Source organism: Neodiprion fabricii, chromosome 2 (genome assembly GCF_021155785.1).
Source record: "Neodiprion fabricii isolate iyNeoFabr1 chromosome 2, iyNeoFabr1.1, whole genome shotgun sequence".
In the NCBI taxonomy this organism is placed as follows: domain Eukaryota; kingdom Metazoa; phylum Arthropoda; class Insecta; order Hymenoptera; family Diprionidae; genus Neodiprion; species Neodiprion fabricii.
The window spans coordinates 25,221,745-25,241,236 of NC_060240.1; the positions used below are offsets into that span (position 1 = coordinate 25,221,745).

At 34.5% G+C, this 19,492-nt stretch overlaps 1 protein-coding gene across 1 annotated transcript in view; it reads right to left on the reverse strand.

Annotated features, from left to right (window-relative positions):
- Positions 1-19,492, reverse strand: part of LOC124175034 (collagen alpha-1(IX) chain) — a 149,199-nt gene that overhangs the window by 49,536 nt on the left and 80,171 nt on the right. The window contains exon 5 of the mRNA XM_046554844.1: positions 5,508-5,579. Within this exon, the coding sequence (XP_046410800.1) occupies positions 5,508-5,579 (72 nt within the window). The remainder of the gene's footprint in view (positions 1-5,507; positions 5,580-19,492) is intronic.

Consider the following 19,492-nt stretch of genomic DNA (forward strand, 5'->3'; position numbering starts at 1 on the left):
TTACGTTAAAATTGCAAAAAATTGAGGGACAATGAAGGTAAAGTCACAAGAAGTTGCATAGTGAGTGTGAAAATGCAAAGCTTGTATCTTTTTTTGGAATGACTCGTATAAGAATATCAGAATATGAGATCGGAGAAAATACAGTGTAGACAAATATTCGCCAAATGCTTTTGCGCAATGATATTTTCAACCCCCCACCCCAGAAAACAAGAAATCAAAAAATCGTACATCTTTTTACCGAATCGAAAAATATATAAAAGAGAAATAATCGTAATAATTGTTCGTTCTTGAGCTTTATTTTTTTACTCCGGTGCACAAATTCTAAACGATTCAAATATTTCAGAATCATTTCTGACGTATAAAAATTGTGCATTTTCAAATGCTCGTCAATTTCACCTATCCCACTTCAATATTCCAAATGGAATTGAGAAAATAACAGAGATAAAAGAATTTTCAAAAAGAATCGTGTCTTTAATCTGATGAATTGTTTTAGCTGGTTCGAACTGATGGCTCGTGTTGGATGTAAAGAAACTCACTTTGGTAGAGAGGCATGAATAAATTTCAGGTTACAAAGCATCGACATGTTTAACATGATATAGTAAGATTACTATCCTTTCGAACAGGTGAGAAAATTGGCCCCTTAAAAATATAGAGAGAAGACTTAAATGATGGGAGTCGCGCCCACTTTTCAAACTCCACTTTTACATATCCCCGCGGTTAGTGGACCCAAAACCCATCATATAACCCACCAATAACCATCATCGCCTCCTACACTCGACTGTATAAATTTGAAACTTTGGCTCGTTTCGATCCTGGCGATTGACGAAATTATATTTCATTCCATTTCTGGTCTTTCGTTTTTTCGAATATTTTTCAGAACATAAAAATAAAAAACAACTCTTGGATTGTACGTGAAGAATAAAACCGAAAGAAATATAGTAATATGAAAAAAGTAGAGCGAGCCAAGATTGGATGAATTACGCACATAACAATCAGTTCAATTTTATCGAGACTGCTTTTCATATTCGAATCGTATCTGTCAAAAGAAATCGTTTTGCTTCGATATTGGGTAAATTTTATTTATCATATCGCACGTATGGATTTTAATATGTTTATAAAAAGGAATCGATCATCGGTTGAAGAAAGAAAAAAAAAAAAAAAAACGTAATTGTTATAATATTTACATTCAGCCTAATTATTCTATCACTGAGACAATAAATTTTTCATATCAAAACGAAGGACTGCAAAAAGCAGTAAATTGACTTGATGAGTCTGCTTTCCAAAAAAAAAAAAAAACAAGAAGAAGAAATAAACCATTCACGATGTCGAAACCAATTTCTTGAAACAATCGCTTCGTTCTCATTAGATGCACGAGTGCATTTGTTACACGAATGAACGATTGGGTTTTTAAATTTGAAACAAGCCGGTCCGAATGAGATTTATCCCAGCCACCCGGTAGGTAGGTCAGAGGTTCGTCGAGTTCGGTCAGCAGTTAATAACCACGTGTTGACGTCTCTTCTCCGTATAAATTACCGGGCAGAAATTGGTTCCCCGTTGAACAAATGCAGACCGTGTTATATATATGTATGTATATATATATATATATATACACACCGGTGGTTAGATCCTGCACACTATCCCTGACTATGAGTTAGGGCAGACAGTGAACAGCCGGGTTGATTGAGTCACGACGCTTCATTAAGTAGCGAAGTTGAGTTGCTGAGAATCGATATTTGTTTACCAATTTTATTATCGAATGATCGTATCCTGGATTTTTTACAGATTATCACATTTTTAAGCTACGAGGATGTTTTTTCCGAAAATGATGGAGATCCACCAAATGCGAAATCAACTCGCAGGCGTTCTTTTTAAATGAATTCTTTGACCTTTGGAAAAAATTTACAGGGCTGACTTTATTGATTTAATTGATTCTTAAGGAGGGACTCCGGTGAAATTTCGTTAACACCGAGTTTTATTCGTTTTTGAAATGACCGAACGAGATGTGGTCAAAAATTCCTTTCCAACAAAATTTAGATTACGATAGTATGTTTTTTGAAAAGATATTTTAATCTTCCGGAGTAAAAGTGTGCGTGCGAGGTATTTTTGGGCAGAAAATGTACAAGTAAACAGGCAAAACCTACGTTTTCAATTCGTTTCTCAAATTTGGGGCTTTGAGAAAATAAAAAATAAAAATACGCTGATTCCCAGAGTTTTTCGTAAGAATTACCGTAGAAACCAAAAAAAAAAAAAGAAAATAAAAATTCAACACAGCCTGACACATCGTTAAAAAGAACTAGAAGTGGGACGCCCAAAACTTAGAAAAGATTGAAATATGCGTTTAAAAACACTCTATTGATTTTAGAAAGTTTCTTCCCAGTTTTTAAGGCCCAAGGAAGAAAAACCAGTGCATTATTTTCTGTATTCTACAATGTGTATGATGCATTACACGACAATTAGTAAAATGTTGACCGGGAGATCTTTCAATTTCGTCAAGAATGTCTCTTACGCTAGTACCATCCTTAAAAACATCTTAAAAATACGTAAATTGATTTTTATGAACCAAGAAAAAACATTCAGTTGGCGAAATAAAACATCTTTTGGAAGGACACTTGTTTCCGTTTTTTTGTTACCATTGTTTAAATTTCTTTTAAATAGAGGGTGACATGTGGGTAGAAAAAAAATATCATAGCGCAAGAAGTGTGGAATAAAAGTTTTTTTTTTTTCAAATCGTGAATATCTTTGCGGACTAGATGAAAAATTTTTGAATTCAATAACCATATCGAAGATGTGATATGCATTATAATAGATTTGGAATAGGTATAAATGTTTTTTTTTTTTTTCATAATTCTCAAAAATTGAGTTCGGTGTTTTTGAGATGGGTTTTAATAAATGATCGAGTAAAGACGAGTGACCAAAAGGTGTGAATTTTTTGTACCGTTTCCAAGAGCAGTACCAACATTGAAAAATCATTGGTAAAATAAAAAAATCTTATGCTCAACCGTTTATTTAGTTGGAATGCCCCATGTGTGCACACATACGTACGTAAGTGAAATGGCAATGCAATTAAGTTACTTGGAATAACGGTAAAACATTGCTTGCAGCGTATGTTTTACCTTCGATATCTGAAGGAATGCCCTTCTTATATTTACGCTACGATTAACACCGAGAACTTCTTACATGGTCAAATAGGGATAACTGATAATGGGTCCACATAACGGCGAGCACAAGTGCATTACTTGCTCGACTGACATCTTTTTTAGGTTTTGTGTTATTCTATCACTGAGAAAAATTTCATTTGTTACATTGACTAAAAAAATTCAGTAAAACAGGTATCGTTGAAAAAACTGTTTGAATATTGTTGGAATTACGAAAAACGAGGTACGCGTAAACATTTTGCGCTATCGTCGATCCTTTTTCCGTATTTTACGTATCTTTGACCGTATTTCTCGTTTCTTAACTTCATTCGACATTTATAATTGTGTTTATCTAAATAATCTAAATAATTGATTGAAAATTAGAGTTGTGAATTCCGTCAATGTAACGAACAATGTAACATAAAGCCTGATTGAATTTTACTATAGAAATCGGTATTACTTATTGTATAAAGATGGTTTGAAATCCAAAAATTGATAAATATTTGATGCTAATTATATAATTAAAATCTGAATTAAATACTATTCAAATAACGAATTTCTTTTGACTAACGAATTCTCTTTCTTATTATTATATGCAATTACGACAGATTTGACGCTCTTGAATCAAAATATAGTAACAAAAAATATGTACCACATGTAATTTTCATGTAAAGTTTTTTTTTTTTAAGTAAAACGGTATTTTTTCTCACAAATTACAATCAAAAACTAATGATAGCAACAATATTTGTAAAAATATTACAAAGTTGAAAAGTCTAAAGATTAAAATCGTCGAAAAACAGAAAAACACGACAAATTCTGAATTTTCAACAGTAAAAAAAAAAAAATTATAGTATGTGATATATACGTGACAACAAAAAATGGATAGCAAATATAGATTCGGCACGTTAAAAACTTCATATATATATTATTTATTTATTTATTTTGCAGACCTGTGTGATTAATAATTTCCTTTGAAAGTAACTACTTATATTCGATGTACCGCGTAAACGTAAATGAACCAAATTACAAATAAAAGAAATAAGTTTTTAGCATCGCTCTGCTTAAATAAGCGTGACGAAACATTAATTGCTAATTAATGCAGAGTGATGAATTAATTTGTGGTGTGCGCACTTCTAAATTAACGTTCTTCGACACTCTTCCTAATATCGCAAATTTGTTATTTTCTATTTTCAAAATTGCGCAATATGTTTTGTTATTTTATTGGTGAATTCTACACGAAACTTGAAGAAAAAAGTTTTCATTTTCAAAGTAACGTAAACTTTCTTTCATCATGATTATTATGTCTTTACAATTGATGTTTTTTATCTTTACGGATTAAAAATCTCGTTTGATCGCAAATTTCTAGTTGAAATTCCTGAAGAAAAATAAACAATCAGTTTACAAAGTTTCTTTCTCATAATTAAAAAGGCGAGAGAATCGCAGCGAAGAATATTCTATTCTCTATAAATCTTTTTTACGTCATTTCAGAAAGTTTTCTTTGCATCTTTTCCACTCTCATTTTCTTAACAACTCGAAGAGTGTATATCGGAGCATCTATAAATTATAGGTATATAGTAGAGTGGAGTAAAAAAAGTTGATTTATACAGTTATCCTTACCGTGTCGGATTAAATGTCATTAAAATATATCTCTTCCTTGAAAACTAATTGAATACGACAAATGATCCCTTAGAATTTAATTAAGAGTCTTAAAAATCCGTCCGAGTTAAAAACAAATCCATAATTCGCTTCGACCCGTCTGAGATAGGACGACGTTTTTCTTTCTTTCCTTTGTTACTTCACTTTTCATTTCTTCTTGAAATTACGCACACTGTCATTATTATCGTGCTTTTTTGTCCAGTATAATTGCATCGCTAATTTTTTAATTCCAAATTATTTAACTTTCAAGATAACTTTCAGCCAAGTTTCATTTACAGCCACATAAGAGTGGTGTTATTTTTTTGTCTTTTTAACTTTTTTTTCCTCTTAAACGTTCGTATTGAGCACAAGATACCTTTTACAGATAACTTTTTGTACAGAAAATTTGACTAACCACAAAATAGAATCAAAAACAATTTCCCAGCTCGTACAGTTTTCGAGATTGTGTTTCGAATCTATAGAGCGTTTGAAAAATTCAAACCGAATGAGGCACCCGTTAGAATTTTACCACCGAGTTCCGGTTTCACGAGGCTGTGTTTGAGACTAAAATCTAAGTAAGCAAAAGAAAAAAAAAAAGTTTCAAAAACAAAAAAAAAACACACTCTAATCTACGTACAATAACATAATGTAAATATTTAATAACCTAATATTCTGACCGTGAATGTAATACGTGTGGGTATATTAGAGAAAAATGAATTTATTAAAATGTATACTTACGTCATTTCCGATGTTGCATTTAACCAAATACGGATCAGTTCCTTGGTACAAGTCGAGCGACTGAAGAATCCCCTTCAAAGACATAACCAAATAGTAGTAAAATATCAATCTGTTTATAATATTCACCATTTTCGACGACGAGTCTCGCTGATACGCGCAACGTATAACTCTGTATTCGTGCAACGTGTGATACACGGAAATTTAACGTCCCTGATGACGCAAAAATGGATTTCAAGAGTTGCAGGTTTGAGGACACAGATTCTTGTACCTACTGTTGATTTAAATTCTCGATTATTAATGCCGGTACGCAACGCTGGCGGGCACGCTTTTTCTATTACGCATCACTCTGTATTTAGCCTTGATTTATAATCCACACCTTAATTCCTTCGAACTTCGAAGTCGATTGTTATTCAATTTTTATACCCACTATTTATTATTTCATCACTGTCGTAAATTTCAGTTCCGTTCGTGCAATGCTCCCTAATTACTGTCCCTTTATTTATTTCCCTCCAATTCTTACCGCTTGTCTTGTCAATTTTCGAATTTCTCATTTCCCATTCTTCTCCCGTATGAGGAAATGGAAGTAATCAAAGATCGTTAATAAATCGTCAAACTTTACACTAATCTCAATTTATTTTCATTCTTCGCTCCCTTTTAAAAATTACACCCACCCGATTGGGCCCTCAAAGCCTCTTCTCTGAAATTTCAAATCTCTATTCACGACGTGATTGGTTTAAAAATCAGCCACGTGTAGCTAGAAATATAAAGAATCAAAAAAAAAATGATCGATAGAATAAATCCTCAAAACTTTTAAACAGTATGTCATTAATTACGTTACATGATCAAGACAAAAGGCGCACAGTTTTTGGTTCAATCTTAAACAGGCATCTGCAAAAACGACATCAGGTCAACGATTATAAAACTCTCTTTCGCTTGATATTGGGAAAGCAATGATCAAAAAAATAAATAAATAAATAAAAATACACAAAGATACACAAACGTGTAAAATCACGTGCAGCGAGATAGAATATCAGGTTAGGCCGATGGCGACCTGTTGCTGGTACCGACCCTTTTCCGATAACTTATCATTACTGGATATCTGTCGTAATTCAACCGAGTGACGCGAACGATTGCCAAGAGATGACTGTCTCCTGTATTCTGACTCCGGCAGGCCAAGCTGCTGCATCGTGGAGAACATTGAGCGGGGGAGGAGAAGAAGAAATACACGTGTGTACTTCACCTTCTTTACAAGACTCGTTTCACAGTCACTGTCGTCGGGTACAAGCCTCACGGATATTTCTATCGCCTGACGCTATCGATTCGTCATAATTGTTGTCGGTATTAATATAGATCGATAGACGTTAGTATCAGGGCTGTGGGATTAGTTGGAAGGGCCGATTTATTGGACAGTATGATTGATCGGAAAACCGTCGTTGGATCGAAAAGGCGGAATAATCGATCGATCGAAAGGAACGAATAACGGAAATGGTGAGAAAAACTAAACGTCGGATGTACCGATTAATCGATTAGTCGATCGATCGTTTAAAAGATAGATTAATCGCGTGTACCTCAAGAAGATCACGATGACGAAGAGAAAAAAAAAAAAGAAAGAAATCGAGTCTATGATTGTCATTCCAAAAGTCTCGAATTTTACAACAAATTTCTTGTCATCGCAAGTATATTTAATAACGTGGGAAAAAATTTCACCGTCCTGTTCTACGTGTCGCGTGTATGCCTGTGAAAATTTCGATTGATCCGAGGATGAGAGAAGAAAAATTTCAAATCAAGATACGTGATTATTTTTATTCCTAATTATCATACAGGAACGATATATTGCTGATTAGAATTCGCGCGTTTCGTGGGCAACGATACCCAAGCGATAATTTTCCTTCTTTTATTTTTTCACTTATCCAACTTTGCCGGTGAAACGAAATTTGAATTTCTCAACGAAAGCCGAAGGTGCGAATAAAATTTCTGCACAATGGCGCAGTGACATTCGGGCAACGTTTTTGCGTGTTGTTCCATTGTTTTCCCCTGAGCTTTCACAGCTTCGACTCAAATTGGCCGATTGTTATACGCGCGAAATATATGCGATGCGTATCTCTGCCTCTGATCCGATTCTGCAACAACGGCAGCGCGATGCTTTCGCAGATTATACTCGCTGAAAATATTATACGTGCATTATATGCACCATGGATGTCTTAAATTCAGTATACAGGGCAGTCCGGGTCAAATGAATCAATTTTTACCATCACGTTTTTTGATTTCGTTTAAAATATTTCATATCACAATATCAACTCAAAAACATTCGATTTATTAACGGAATCTTTTATTTGTGCAATTATTTTTTATTCATAGATATTAAAAACCTTGTCCAAGTATCGTCTTTTTCCAAATTTTAATACTTAGCTTCAATCATTTTCAGACGTCAAGTTGATTTGTTTCGATATTTGATCAACCGCTTTAAAAATTTTAGTTCTGCATATAGCGAGAGATAAAATAAATGGAATATATTTTCTACCCTGTTAAGATTACGTTAAAATTATGTAGATAGCGATTGTTAATTCGCTTGATTTTTCCCAAAAATTTTCAAAGGTATATCGAAGCTGTAAACTAACATAATCATAGCGCTTGAAGATGCGGAAAAATAATTAAACCTGTCCGAAGTTTCGTTTGTTCTGAGTAAAATTTTCAACGCGTTGAACGCTCGTTTTTATCAAGCAAAAATTATCCGGAGTGCTCGAGAAAACAAGAAAGTAGATAAATCACTACATCACGGGATTAATCTTGAAGCTGTCTAAACAGAAAATGAAATAATTAACACATTTGGTAAAATTTTAAAAAAGACAGAACCTTAAGAAGTTTATGAGTAAACACCTTCAAGGACTTAAGAAGAGTATATTTGTATTTTGAATGCACATGTCGTTGCAGAAAAAGATATTTTTCAAACGAATCGCGACTGTTATTAGCGAAAAAATGTCGACAATATTACCGAATCAACATGCCGAATTTAGCATGGCATGCTCCATACATGTCTATTACGTGTATTTTTTGTGATTCGTTTGTTCCTTTTTTTTGTTTCGAGTTTCTTCTTTCTTCTCTACTTCTTATCAACCAAAAGTTTCCCCGCGTTTCTTACAAAGTAACGAATTTTGTTTTTCTGGCACCGTTTCACGTGTGCAGGCTTCGTTGCTTTAAAATAAGAAAACTTCTCCTATTTCTGTTGCTTTCCTTTTACTAGACTATACTGAATTTTGTGAGATATTATTCTCCGCGATGACGATTTTTATTCTTGAATCCATTCGCGATTATCGACTCATTCTATACGAGTGTCTTGAATTAACTTTCGGACAACATCGTAAGTCGTGCAAAGTTGAAAATTCATTTTCCAACTGAAATTATTTTATATAATATCCTACATAGAGAAATTTTTAGCTCCGGTTACCGCTCAGTCCTTGACTATTTTCATTTTTTACCACAATCGAAAAATATAGTTCTAGGTACGAAATGAAAATTAGTTTTATAGCTGTTACCGGAAACTCTAGTATCCGTTACTATTCTTTCTCGTTACTATCACTGTTACTATATTTTCTTGCAACTGTTGCAAAAATTTAATGCTTGTATAAGAATAAATGGACGTTAAAGCCTTGTTTAACTAAAAAAAGTAGAGTAAGCCTCAGAAACCGATTTTGCGTTGCAATTACCAAAAAAGGATCGACAATAGCGCAAAATGGTAACGCGTACCTCGTTTTTCCTGATTCCAACAATATTCAAACAGTTTTTTTAATGATACCTGTTTTACTGAATTTTTCCAGTTATTATAACAAATGAAATTTTTCTCAGTGTACTCTTTTCAAGTTTCTTCACATTATTTTTATAGAATATAATACTGCATGTACAAAGCCTCGGAATTTCATTTTCTCCAATTTTTACGTTACTCTTAGAAGAGTTCCAATTACGTTACACCAGGTATACAATAAAAGCTTTGATCTTATCGTCTCAGGTACAATTTTCTATATCACTCTGTGCAAAATTCTTTTCTCCGCGCTTATTAGTCTTCTCCCTTTCCGACTGACGCATGACGTCAGGAACTTTATCATTAAGCTCAATATGAAAAAAATTAACGAACGTAACGATAGGTATGATTCACATCAGAGATTTTGGGATTGTTTACATTTAAAAGGCAGAAGTAGATTCAGCGATTGACTTTAAGGAGTCCTTTATGCTAAATTAGCGAGTATAACATTGGTTTTTAATCGTTTATTTCATTTTCAGAGCGTACCGAAAGTGGGATAAAAAAAATTTCAACGTAAAACGTTATTTTTTTCCATGAACTATTTAATGCAATACATGTCATATTTTTCACCGAATGGCATCAAAAAACGCAATTTAAGTTGATTTTTTTTCTTCCAACGTGATCCTTTAACTTCGCTGTAAATTTTACAGGCTATCCGGCAGTGTATTGGAAATGTGTAAAAAAAACTTGGCATCGTAGCACTCGAGATTCTGAACGAGTAGAAAAAATATTTTACCGAGAAAATTGAATTAAGGTACATTTCGGTATAAAATATAACATATTCGCAATAAATAGTTCTGAGGAGGACCCCCAACAAGAGGCTGAAACGTCAAAATCTTGCAGATATTTTTCATCATCGATCTTGGATACCAAGAAAAAATTTCACACACGAATATCAATAGGGTCGATCAATTCGTCTAAATAATTATAGACAAGATCGTTGGATTTCTGCGTTTTTATTTAAACTCTGCAGACACGTGTAATGTAAAATACATTGTTCTAGTACCGAAGTAAACATTTATTGGATCGTTTCCCTGCATCTTCTGCTGTACGGAAAGTAAGTAGACGTACATAATGCAGCATTATATAGGAAAGGAAGATATTACTACGATAGTTTTCTATATTATATGCACACGTATACACGATATCAATTCCGATTCAATTCACTTGAACTCTTTCCGTATGTTTACACATAAATCCCAGAGGAGGAGACTGATATTTATTGAGAATATATTTGTCCTTGTGAAATATAACGGACGCACGAAGTAGACAAACTCAAAAAGCATAGAAAATCGGAAAATAAGGAAATGTGGTTGATTTAGTTGACCTGGATTGGACTGGACTGAAAACTTTTTCCTGGGATGCGTTTCGAGCACATAAAACATCGACGAATGAAGTATTCTGTTTCTTAATTTTATTACTGGAATAACTCAAAAATTGCTATACCTATAAAATCCAAAATTTGTTTAGTTCGTATTTAGTATTTTAGTTTAGATCAACCCATTAAAACCTAAGAAAAAACTGGGTCAGATAGGATCGAACTGACTATTTCGTTCACACAAAACGGGTAGATAGTGTATAAATATTTTTTCTTGCGTTATTTTCAATTGTCTAAAAAAAAAAATTATTTAAACAAATTATATCAAAAGTTGTTATTTTTAGAAACTGACTGCGTCAATCGATTTTACGGGAAAAATAATGAGGAAAACTTACGTGACATTTTTTCGTCAGAGTTCAATTTGTTAATGTTATAGTTTTTATGGTGGAAATTATGGAGAATTTTTATTCAGCTCGATTTCATACCGACAAACTAACTCTGAAAAAAATATGTCACGTAAGTTTTCCTCGTGATTTTTCCCGTAGAATCGATTCGTGCCGTCAGTTTTTGAAAATAATAACATTCAGTATAATTTCTTTGAGTATTTTTTTTATGAACTATTGCAAATAACATTAGAAAAAATAAGTATATTTCATTTCTCCATTTTGCTACGAATGGAATAGTTAGTTTGATGTTACCTGACCCAGATTTTTCTTGGGCTTTAATGGATCAAGTCCAAAATCATCCGATAAAACGAGCCCCATGTTAAAAACAAAATGATAATTTGTCACTCGAATTTATAGTCAGAGAGTAAGAGAAATTTTCCGACTCTCGAAAGCATTGCAGAATTACCAATATCGATACTGAAAGTTCATCAAGATTTTTAGATGTTTGTTTTTTTTTTTTTTTCATTTTGCTGATTTCGAAAAGATTCCGTCGAATTGAAGGATACAAACGTGATAATTTAACGAAAACAGAGACACTAAATCGACATTAAACTGTTTCGTATTTTGATTCATTATTTCTGTCTATCCAAAATGAGTTTCTAATAAAACACGGGTTATTTACTGAAAAACAAATTGTTCTTCTGAATATTATCTTAGAACAGTCAACTTCTCATTCGGTGAGACTAATTGTAAACAATTCTACCGAACGTCGTTCAAAACGAACTATGAATAATATAACAATAAAACAAAAATATTACTTCAAAAAAGCTACGTCTTCATATTTCCACGCGTAGAAACAGGTGTTATAAATTTACTCCAAAATACAATACCCAAATTCCGCCATTGGAAAATTTTCGTGATAGCCGATTTTAGTTTACATTGGCCAACCTCTTAAAATTGTGTGTAATTGGAAAGACTCGGTCTAAACTAGACGTTATTTTCCTCCCGTTTTTCTTTTTGATCATTATCCAAATTTCGTTTTTTATTAATTTGGACATAGCAAAAAGAAAATACTAATTATGTCGATTGTGATTGATTCATACACTGAGAAAAATTTAATTTGTTACGGTAACTAGAAAAATTCAGTAAAAAAGCTATCGTAAAAAAAACCGTTTTAATATTGTTGGAATTAAGAAAATCGAGGTACGCGTAAATATTTTGCGCTATTGTCGATCCTTTTTTAGTTATCGCAACGCAAAATCAGTTTCTGGGATTTACTCTACTTTTTTAGTTAAATAAGGCTTTAACGTAAATTTATTGTTGCACGAGCATTAAACTTTTGCAACAGTTACAAGAAAATATAGCAACAGCGATCGTAACGAGAAAGAACAGTAACGGATACTAGACTTTCAGGTAGCAGCTAGAAAACTAATTTTCGTTTTGTACCTGGAACTATATTTTTCGATTGTGGTAAAAAATGAAAATAGTTGAGGACTGAGCGGTAACCGGAGCTAAAAATTTCTCTCACAATCAGTGTGGGTGCGGAAAATATATTTCCCAATTACTCATTGATAAAACCAATCGATTTTCATTTCTTGCTGCCATTTTCGAGACAGTGGTGGTTTAAGTTTCCGTAGCTGATTGAAAATTAGTTAATCCGGAGTTCGGGTAGGGCTATTATTAGAACTCGAGACATTGGCATCTGAATATTTCAACGCACGAGACGAAGTTCGGAGAAGATAGCCGGCGTTACTAGTTCTTTCTATTCGGAACTTACAATCAGGCAGTACGTATGCAGCAACGCCTTACAGGGCCCTGTGTAGCACCATAAGTTACACCTTGAGTACACTGCAAGACACGTATCCTACATTTCCAATTCCTAAAAGAGGGATTTATTCCCAGAGATGAGTCTTTCACTCAATTTTTCTCCGACATAATCTGAATGAGATGTCGATGTGCGGATTTTCGAACTTAGTTTAAGTTTCCGAAATTTCATTCTGACGATAACTTGTTTCTCTCCGATTTTCGTTTACTTGTATTTTAAGTTTCACAAAATTTGAATATGTTCGTAAAAATTTCTATAAAAAATTTGGCTCAATTAAGGACACTATAATTTGTAGAAGCGTTGGAGTGCTTAAAAAAAAAAAAAAGTAAAACTACCGATTTTTATCGAAAAAATAAAATCGATAGTTTTCAGATAATTGTAATATGTGTTCTAATGACGATAACTATGCTTTGTCATAGAGGTTTGGAAAGTTTGAAAAATAAGCTTTAAGGATCTGTGCATGAATCTCAAAAATATTGAAGACTTTACGAGTGTTTGAACCGTTAACGAAAAGTGAAATTTTCCCATGTTAAATGAATGGAAAATAAAAATCGAAATAGCGGCTTATTAAACTTGAGCTAGACGGCTCATCTTTTGGGAAGATCTTTTTTCTATCAAAAACTATCGTTTGAGTGGGTAAGAGCGAAAAAAGACAATTTTTTTTTTCACCACTCTAATAAGTTTTCACAAGAAAAAAAAAAAAAAACAATCACAAAAGAGAACATATGTAATGAATTCTTAAGACTGATTTTAACAAATAAATTTTCAAATCGTTTCTTCAAAATAACTTTATTTGGTAAAAGTCTTTTAAACAGTGGATCAGAACTAGACCAGTTGAGTGGCGTAGAGATTTCTTCCAACATTGAGTGAAATTTTTAGTTCCTGTTACCGCTCAGTCCTGAGCTATTTTCATTTTTTACGACAATCGAAAAATATAGTTCTGGGTAGAAAATGAAAATTAGTTTTCTAGCTGTTACCGGAAAGTCTAGTATCCGTTACTATTCTTTCTCATTACGATCGCTGTTGCTATATTTTCTTGTAACTGTTGCTTGTGCAACAATAAATTGATGTTACAGCCTTATTTAACTAAAAAAGTAGAGTAAACCTCAGAAACTGATTTTGCGTTGCGATAACCAAAAAAGGATCGACGATAGTGCAAAATGGTAACGCATACCTCGTTTTTCCTAATTCCAACAATATTCAAACAGTTTTTTCAACGATCCCTGTTTTACTGAATTTTTCTGGTTACCATAATAAATGAAATTATTTTCAGTGAAGTGTCCGATGAGTGTTTTCGAAACTAAATACCAATAAAAATATGCGGGGGAACTTTATACATCTATCGGACGTAGGATATTCCTAAATAATTCCAATAAAATTCTTATCGATCTTCAATGTCGAGCGTCGACTTCTGCTCCCTGCATAAAATCGAATTCAGAGGGATTCACTCGCTCACTCACCTCACGTTGTTACCCATTAAATGCCTGCGTAACGATCGCGTGATACAGGTATGATACCTGTATACACAGAAAGTTAAGTTTCATACGTTGTTGGACTGGCGTGCCGAGCTCTGCTTTGGATTATAAATCAGTGCCTCGTCAAATCCTGACAAGTTACTGACGGGCTTGTTACCGCTGATACATGCAGCTATGGATGAATCGGGCCAATCTCTACGTCTATCCTCGGCTAGCCGTACTCCTACACCTGTGCAAGACGTTTCTACGAGAATACTCTTAACTTATAATTGTTCCTCATCCGCCACGATCGCGATTTCAAGCACTATTTATTGACGTTCGCAACACCTGCAGCGTTAGAAACGCGGGCGAAAATCTGAAGGATTTACCAACGAATTGTTAGCGGTTTATATTCCATACTTTTTCCTCTTTTTTTTTTTATGTTTCTCTCTTCAACACGAATTGCAAGTTTACCCTCGGGAAAAATAATATGGCTCGAGTTACTGATATATTGGCAGATCCACGAACCTTCGGCCAGATTGTTAGGGTAATATTTTAAGACTTTACTGAAAGAAATTTGGATGTATTCTGTAGTGTACACTGACTTATAACTGTATAAATATACTTTCCGATAATGAAATCAATTTTGAAGTGGATATTGAATACGTGCCAATATACACGGTGGTTCTTTTAAATTTCAAGTGGCGTATATATGCAGAGATCCAGAAAGTAAATTATTTTTAATTTTTTTTCTGTTTCAAGGAGTAGATATTTTCATAGCAAGATGAAAATTGAAGCGTGATTAACTTTGCGTAACTGTTCCAGATATATCGAACCTTTGGAATTCTTTACAAAAGTTATGAAACAAATTTTTTCTCCATGTTAATATGAAAGAATGGTCTTTCTGGACTACATTCTTAGGTATTCACAAAAATCTGAATATATATGTATATGTAAAAAGAAAAACATATCAATTGAGCTACAACTCTTTTAATTTCTTTGCTCGAAAGAATAGATGCTTTGGAGAAAATTTTGAACTTTGTAAGAGTGGATCAAAAATGGGGTCATTATTTACGAATAAGAATTTTTTGAATATATATTTTGTAGCACTCGAATATTTGTACCCATTTTATTACGATATTATTTCCATTAAACTAAAAACCTTGGGATATGCTCCAAAATATCCATTTTTCGTTTACACGACAACAAACAAAAAAGAAATTTCCACCAAACATAAGGTCATTTACCCTTACTTTATTTTTCGGCTAATTTTAGTGCAGATATGAGTTATGTAAAAAAAAATAAATAAATAAATAACGACACGCCTTTTAACCCACTAAATTCACCTTATTTGCGCACACGTCCTTACGCCATTAGACAAGCGACACAGACACGACGAGGGAGTTTTATATTTCTTCCAGTGCAAATCGAGCGGTACGGATTTTCATGAACTGCGAGTTAATTTGGCCGTGTTCCTTTCTTGCTTTCTCTATTTTTATCAACACCGCAGAACAGGGAATTCAAAAAAGCTCCATCCATCAATACAACCCATCAAGTTACACGGGGAATATATTCGACACTACGAAGACAAATGGCGATTTTAATAATAACCAGAGAAGGATTTTGCCCTCATTGATTACGTTTTCTTTTTTTAAAACATTTTTTTTCTATGTCGCGATACAAGAAAACACGCATATATACATGTATGCAGGCTTATTAATTACCGTGAAAGCTTCTCGACTCGCTGTTTTTTTCCATGTTACACATTAAAATAATAATAACATAGTGTAGTTGTGGTTACTCCAAGAATCTAGGGAACTTGAAAAAGATTCCAAGTGTCAAGTAAATTCCTCTGCCCATCCATCATTCAATTTATGAATAACCGTCACAGTTATCACAACAGTTAGATTTTGAAAGTTATGCCCACACTGATGTGGGTATAATTGTAAAAAGTTTCGCAGAGATTTACGAAACTTTTATATTAAATAAAAATAACACGACTGTTTTTATCGGAGTTATACAATGTATGCAAATTTACCGCAGCTATCGAATTCTTCTATCGCACTGCTGCCGATCAGGATAAAACTAAGAAGCAGTGCATCGATTGCTTTATTTTTGCGAATATAGGTGTGTTCAAAAAGTTCGTAAAGCTGACAAACTTTCAGGATCGTCGAAACTTGGATACCCGAATTAATGACACGAAAAAATATCAGTCGTGATCGAATCAATCTCCGACGAATTTAGGTAAAGTAATTATCAGAAAATTGACAGATTTCCGTTCCTCATCATTCGTGCGTGTGATCTCCTCTCGATAAAAAACGAAAATTCAAACCTTACACGAGGAAACTAACGTGTAAGAAATTGAACACACGATAAAAAAAAAAAAAACGCAAAATACAGCTTCGATGAAACAGTAATAATCGTGACCGATAATTGAGGATCCTTTGACGAAGAAACACGATTACGTGTCTGTAGGTCAATACAGAACCAAATCATCAGATGAATCCGATTGAAGCTGCGCGGAAGGCACGTATAGGAATTTAACACGCTTCGATTTGCAGGCATGACTACTCGACGGAATGTAGAATCTAGAGTGGTGCCAGTGCTTCAGTTATATTTTGTCAAAGAGTCTAGAATGCACGATTGAAAGTCATTGCAGCGTAGCTATAACGTAGAGTAACGCGCCAATTATTATTTGAAGAACGCGTTTGATCAACGCGGGTAGAACTTGTTCTATAAAGCTGGTGGAATCTGTCACGTTAGTTGCTGTTATTACACGACGTTCGCAGAGTACAAAAATACTCGATTCGTAAGTGCAGATTTAATTACTGGACACCATTTCCGCATCGTTGATTTCAAGTTATTTACGACAAGTTTTTTTTTTGGGCATCAAGGCTTTTCGTTATGATTTTCAAGGAATTCTGGGACGCGAACTGTAAGTTTTTACCAATTCATTGTGAGAAGGGAAATTCAACGGTGCGTAAAAATATTCCGAGCGACGTTCTACGACGGTTCGTAGAATCGCAAATTGGGACAATAATTGATAGCGGATCGACGAGCAGCTTCGTATAAGTTCGTACCTGAACTCTGCCTGTAGGTATTTTTCAATAAAATTCTATTGCCAATATGCGGCACATCGATCTGGAATTTTTTAAATCAAATACAGATAGTGCGTGGAGGAATGAATTTCACCGGTTTTCGTTCTACGAGGAATTTTTTTTTTTTTTTTTTTCAATTTTTGAAAACGTACTCGCAGCGAAGAACTTCTTCGTAAATCTTTTTCAACCTAGCGCAGCGAATGCTGAAGGAAATCTGAAGCGATGGTATCGTGAAAAGTTTAGGGAGTCAAGTCATGTGGACTGAGATATCCAGGACTGCAATCAAACGCTGGAAACTCTGAACGAACGCTAAACGACTCCGGGGGCATCTGTAGAGTTGGAATCCTCGCGGGTCGCATGAAAACAACAATTCGACAGGCAAACTGCAGTTACCTACACCCTGCACCCTGAACGTCTCCTAGGTCGAGAGTGACTGTTGCGAGTATCAAGTGTGAGGAAACCTCAAACGAGGAGCGAGAAATCCGGCCGTATAGCTAAAGTCGATGTTTTTTCAGTTATATAGAATATCGTAGTTAATAGAGCTGGTTTTTCCTCGTGTAATAGCATATAACACGCGACGCGATGCATCCTTGATCCAAAATTGAGGTTAGGGTCGTGTAATGTCCGATTTGTTTGCCACAGCGCATGCGCGCGGTGCAGAAAAGACAACTTTGAAGTCCTAGGAGTTAAACGTGGTCTTTTCTAAACTCCGCGCATGCGCGTTCGCAGATTCACCCTGTGCTTCGTAGATACGATAAAGTCGTAAAAACGGACACTTTGTGCACGGAAAACAGGCACGAAAAACTTTTCCACTTTTCTTTTGAACGAAAGTATTTTCCAAAATATAACTCACTTCCTGCGAATACTTTTTTAGTAGGTTTGTCAATTAGGAAGGTATTCAAACTGGCGCTAAGTTTTCGAAAATTTAAGGGGTAAATTTCACCGAGATTTGTGAAAAATTACGGAAAAATATGCTGATTTTCATCGACGGTCAGAAATCCAGGATATCGAGTCTCGATTAAAGATTGAGAATGAAAAAATCCGTGCACCGAAATGCAAGATGCATAAAAATTGCCCGAATTATTAACTATCGAAGAATTCTGATCGGAAGTCATTTTGAAACCTGTTAAACCTGCGGCTTCAAATATTTGCATCCACAAACTCATACGGCTTGGTGAAAAGGTTAACCGCTAAGGATCTCGAAATTATTAGAATCTCGGAGCAGAGTAGCAACGTAAAGATCTTTCCATGCAGTAAAGCGTAATAAAAGAGTCGTCCAATTATGAACCTTAGCAAAATACAATTTCCGGCTTTACCCATGAATAGGTACACTTAATGCGACGAGTATAATAATGCCAAATTATATTAGGTACACAAATAACCTGATACTGCAAAATTACGCCCTTCAGGTTTTTCAACGAGCTTAATCATGCCTCGCCGTAAAAGATCTCGCGAATATTGTTCGCCCCTAGGTCAAAGCTGCTCTGTTCAACAATCAACTTACATGTTTGCTCGCTGTGTAGCCGGTAAACTGCTGTAGCCGACTGCTGATCACTTTCGAGCCTCCGGAAGGCGGTTTTGCATTGTTCTGCTGCCACACGCCAATTACCCCGGTAACAATTAACGCCATTAACACTATTATACCAATCAGCAAACACAGCGTCATTATCTTGTTCCGAGGCGAAATTACCATAGCCATACTGACTGGTCGAATCTTGATTTTTGTTCGAAGGATTCCTCTTCTTTCACTCGTTCTTTATCCGGTTTTTGAATCTTTGATTTTGTCGACAATGCGTCTGGTTAGCCGCTTCTCAACAAAAAAAAAAAAAAATAATAACTTCGACGGAGATAAAATATTTAATTATAGCTTGACGATATTTGTGTATTCATAAATTGGCCACATGTTGCAGCGAGCCTTGCCGAATCGGATTCGTACTCATTGCAGCGTTAATTCGTTCCTCCTCGGAGAAAACTCAACTGGAACCGGAGCTTTTACGTTGTTCAGCGAAACGAAGCGCGCGGCAGAGGCAACAAGATTAACAATAGATCTATATAATTTCATATTAAATTCACGCGGCCGGTTGTGGAATTCATTGTACAGGGTGCTA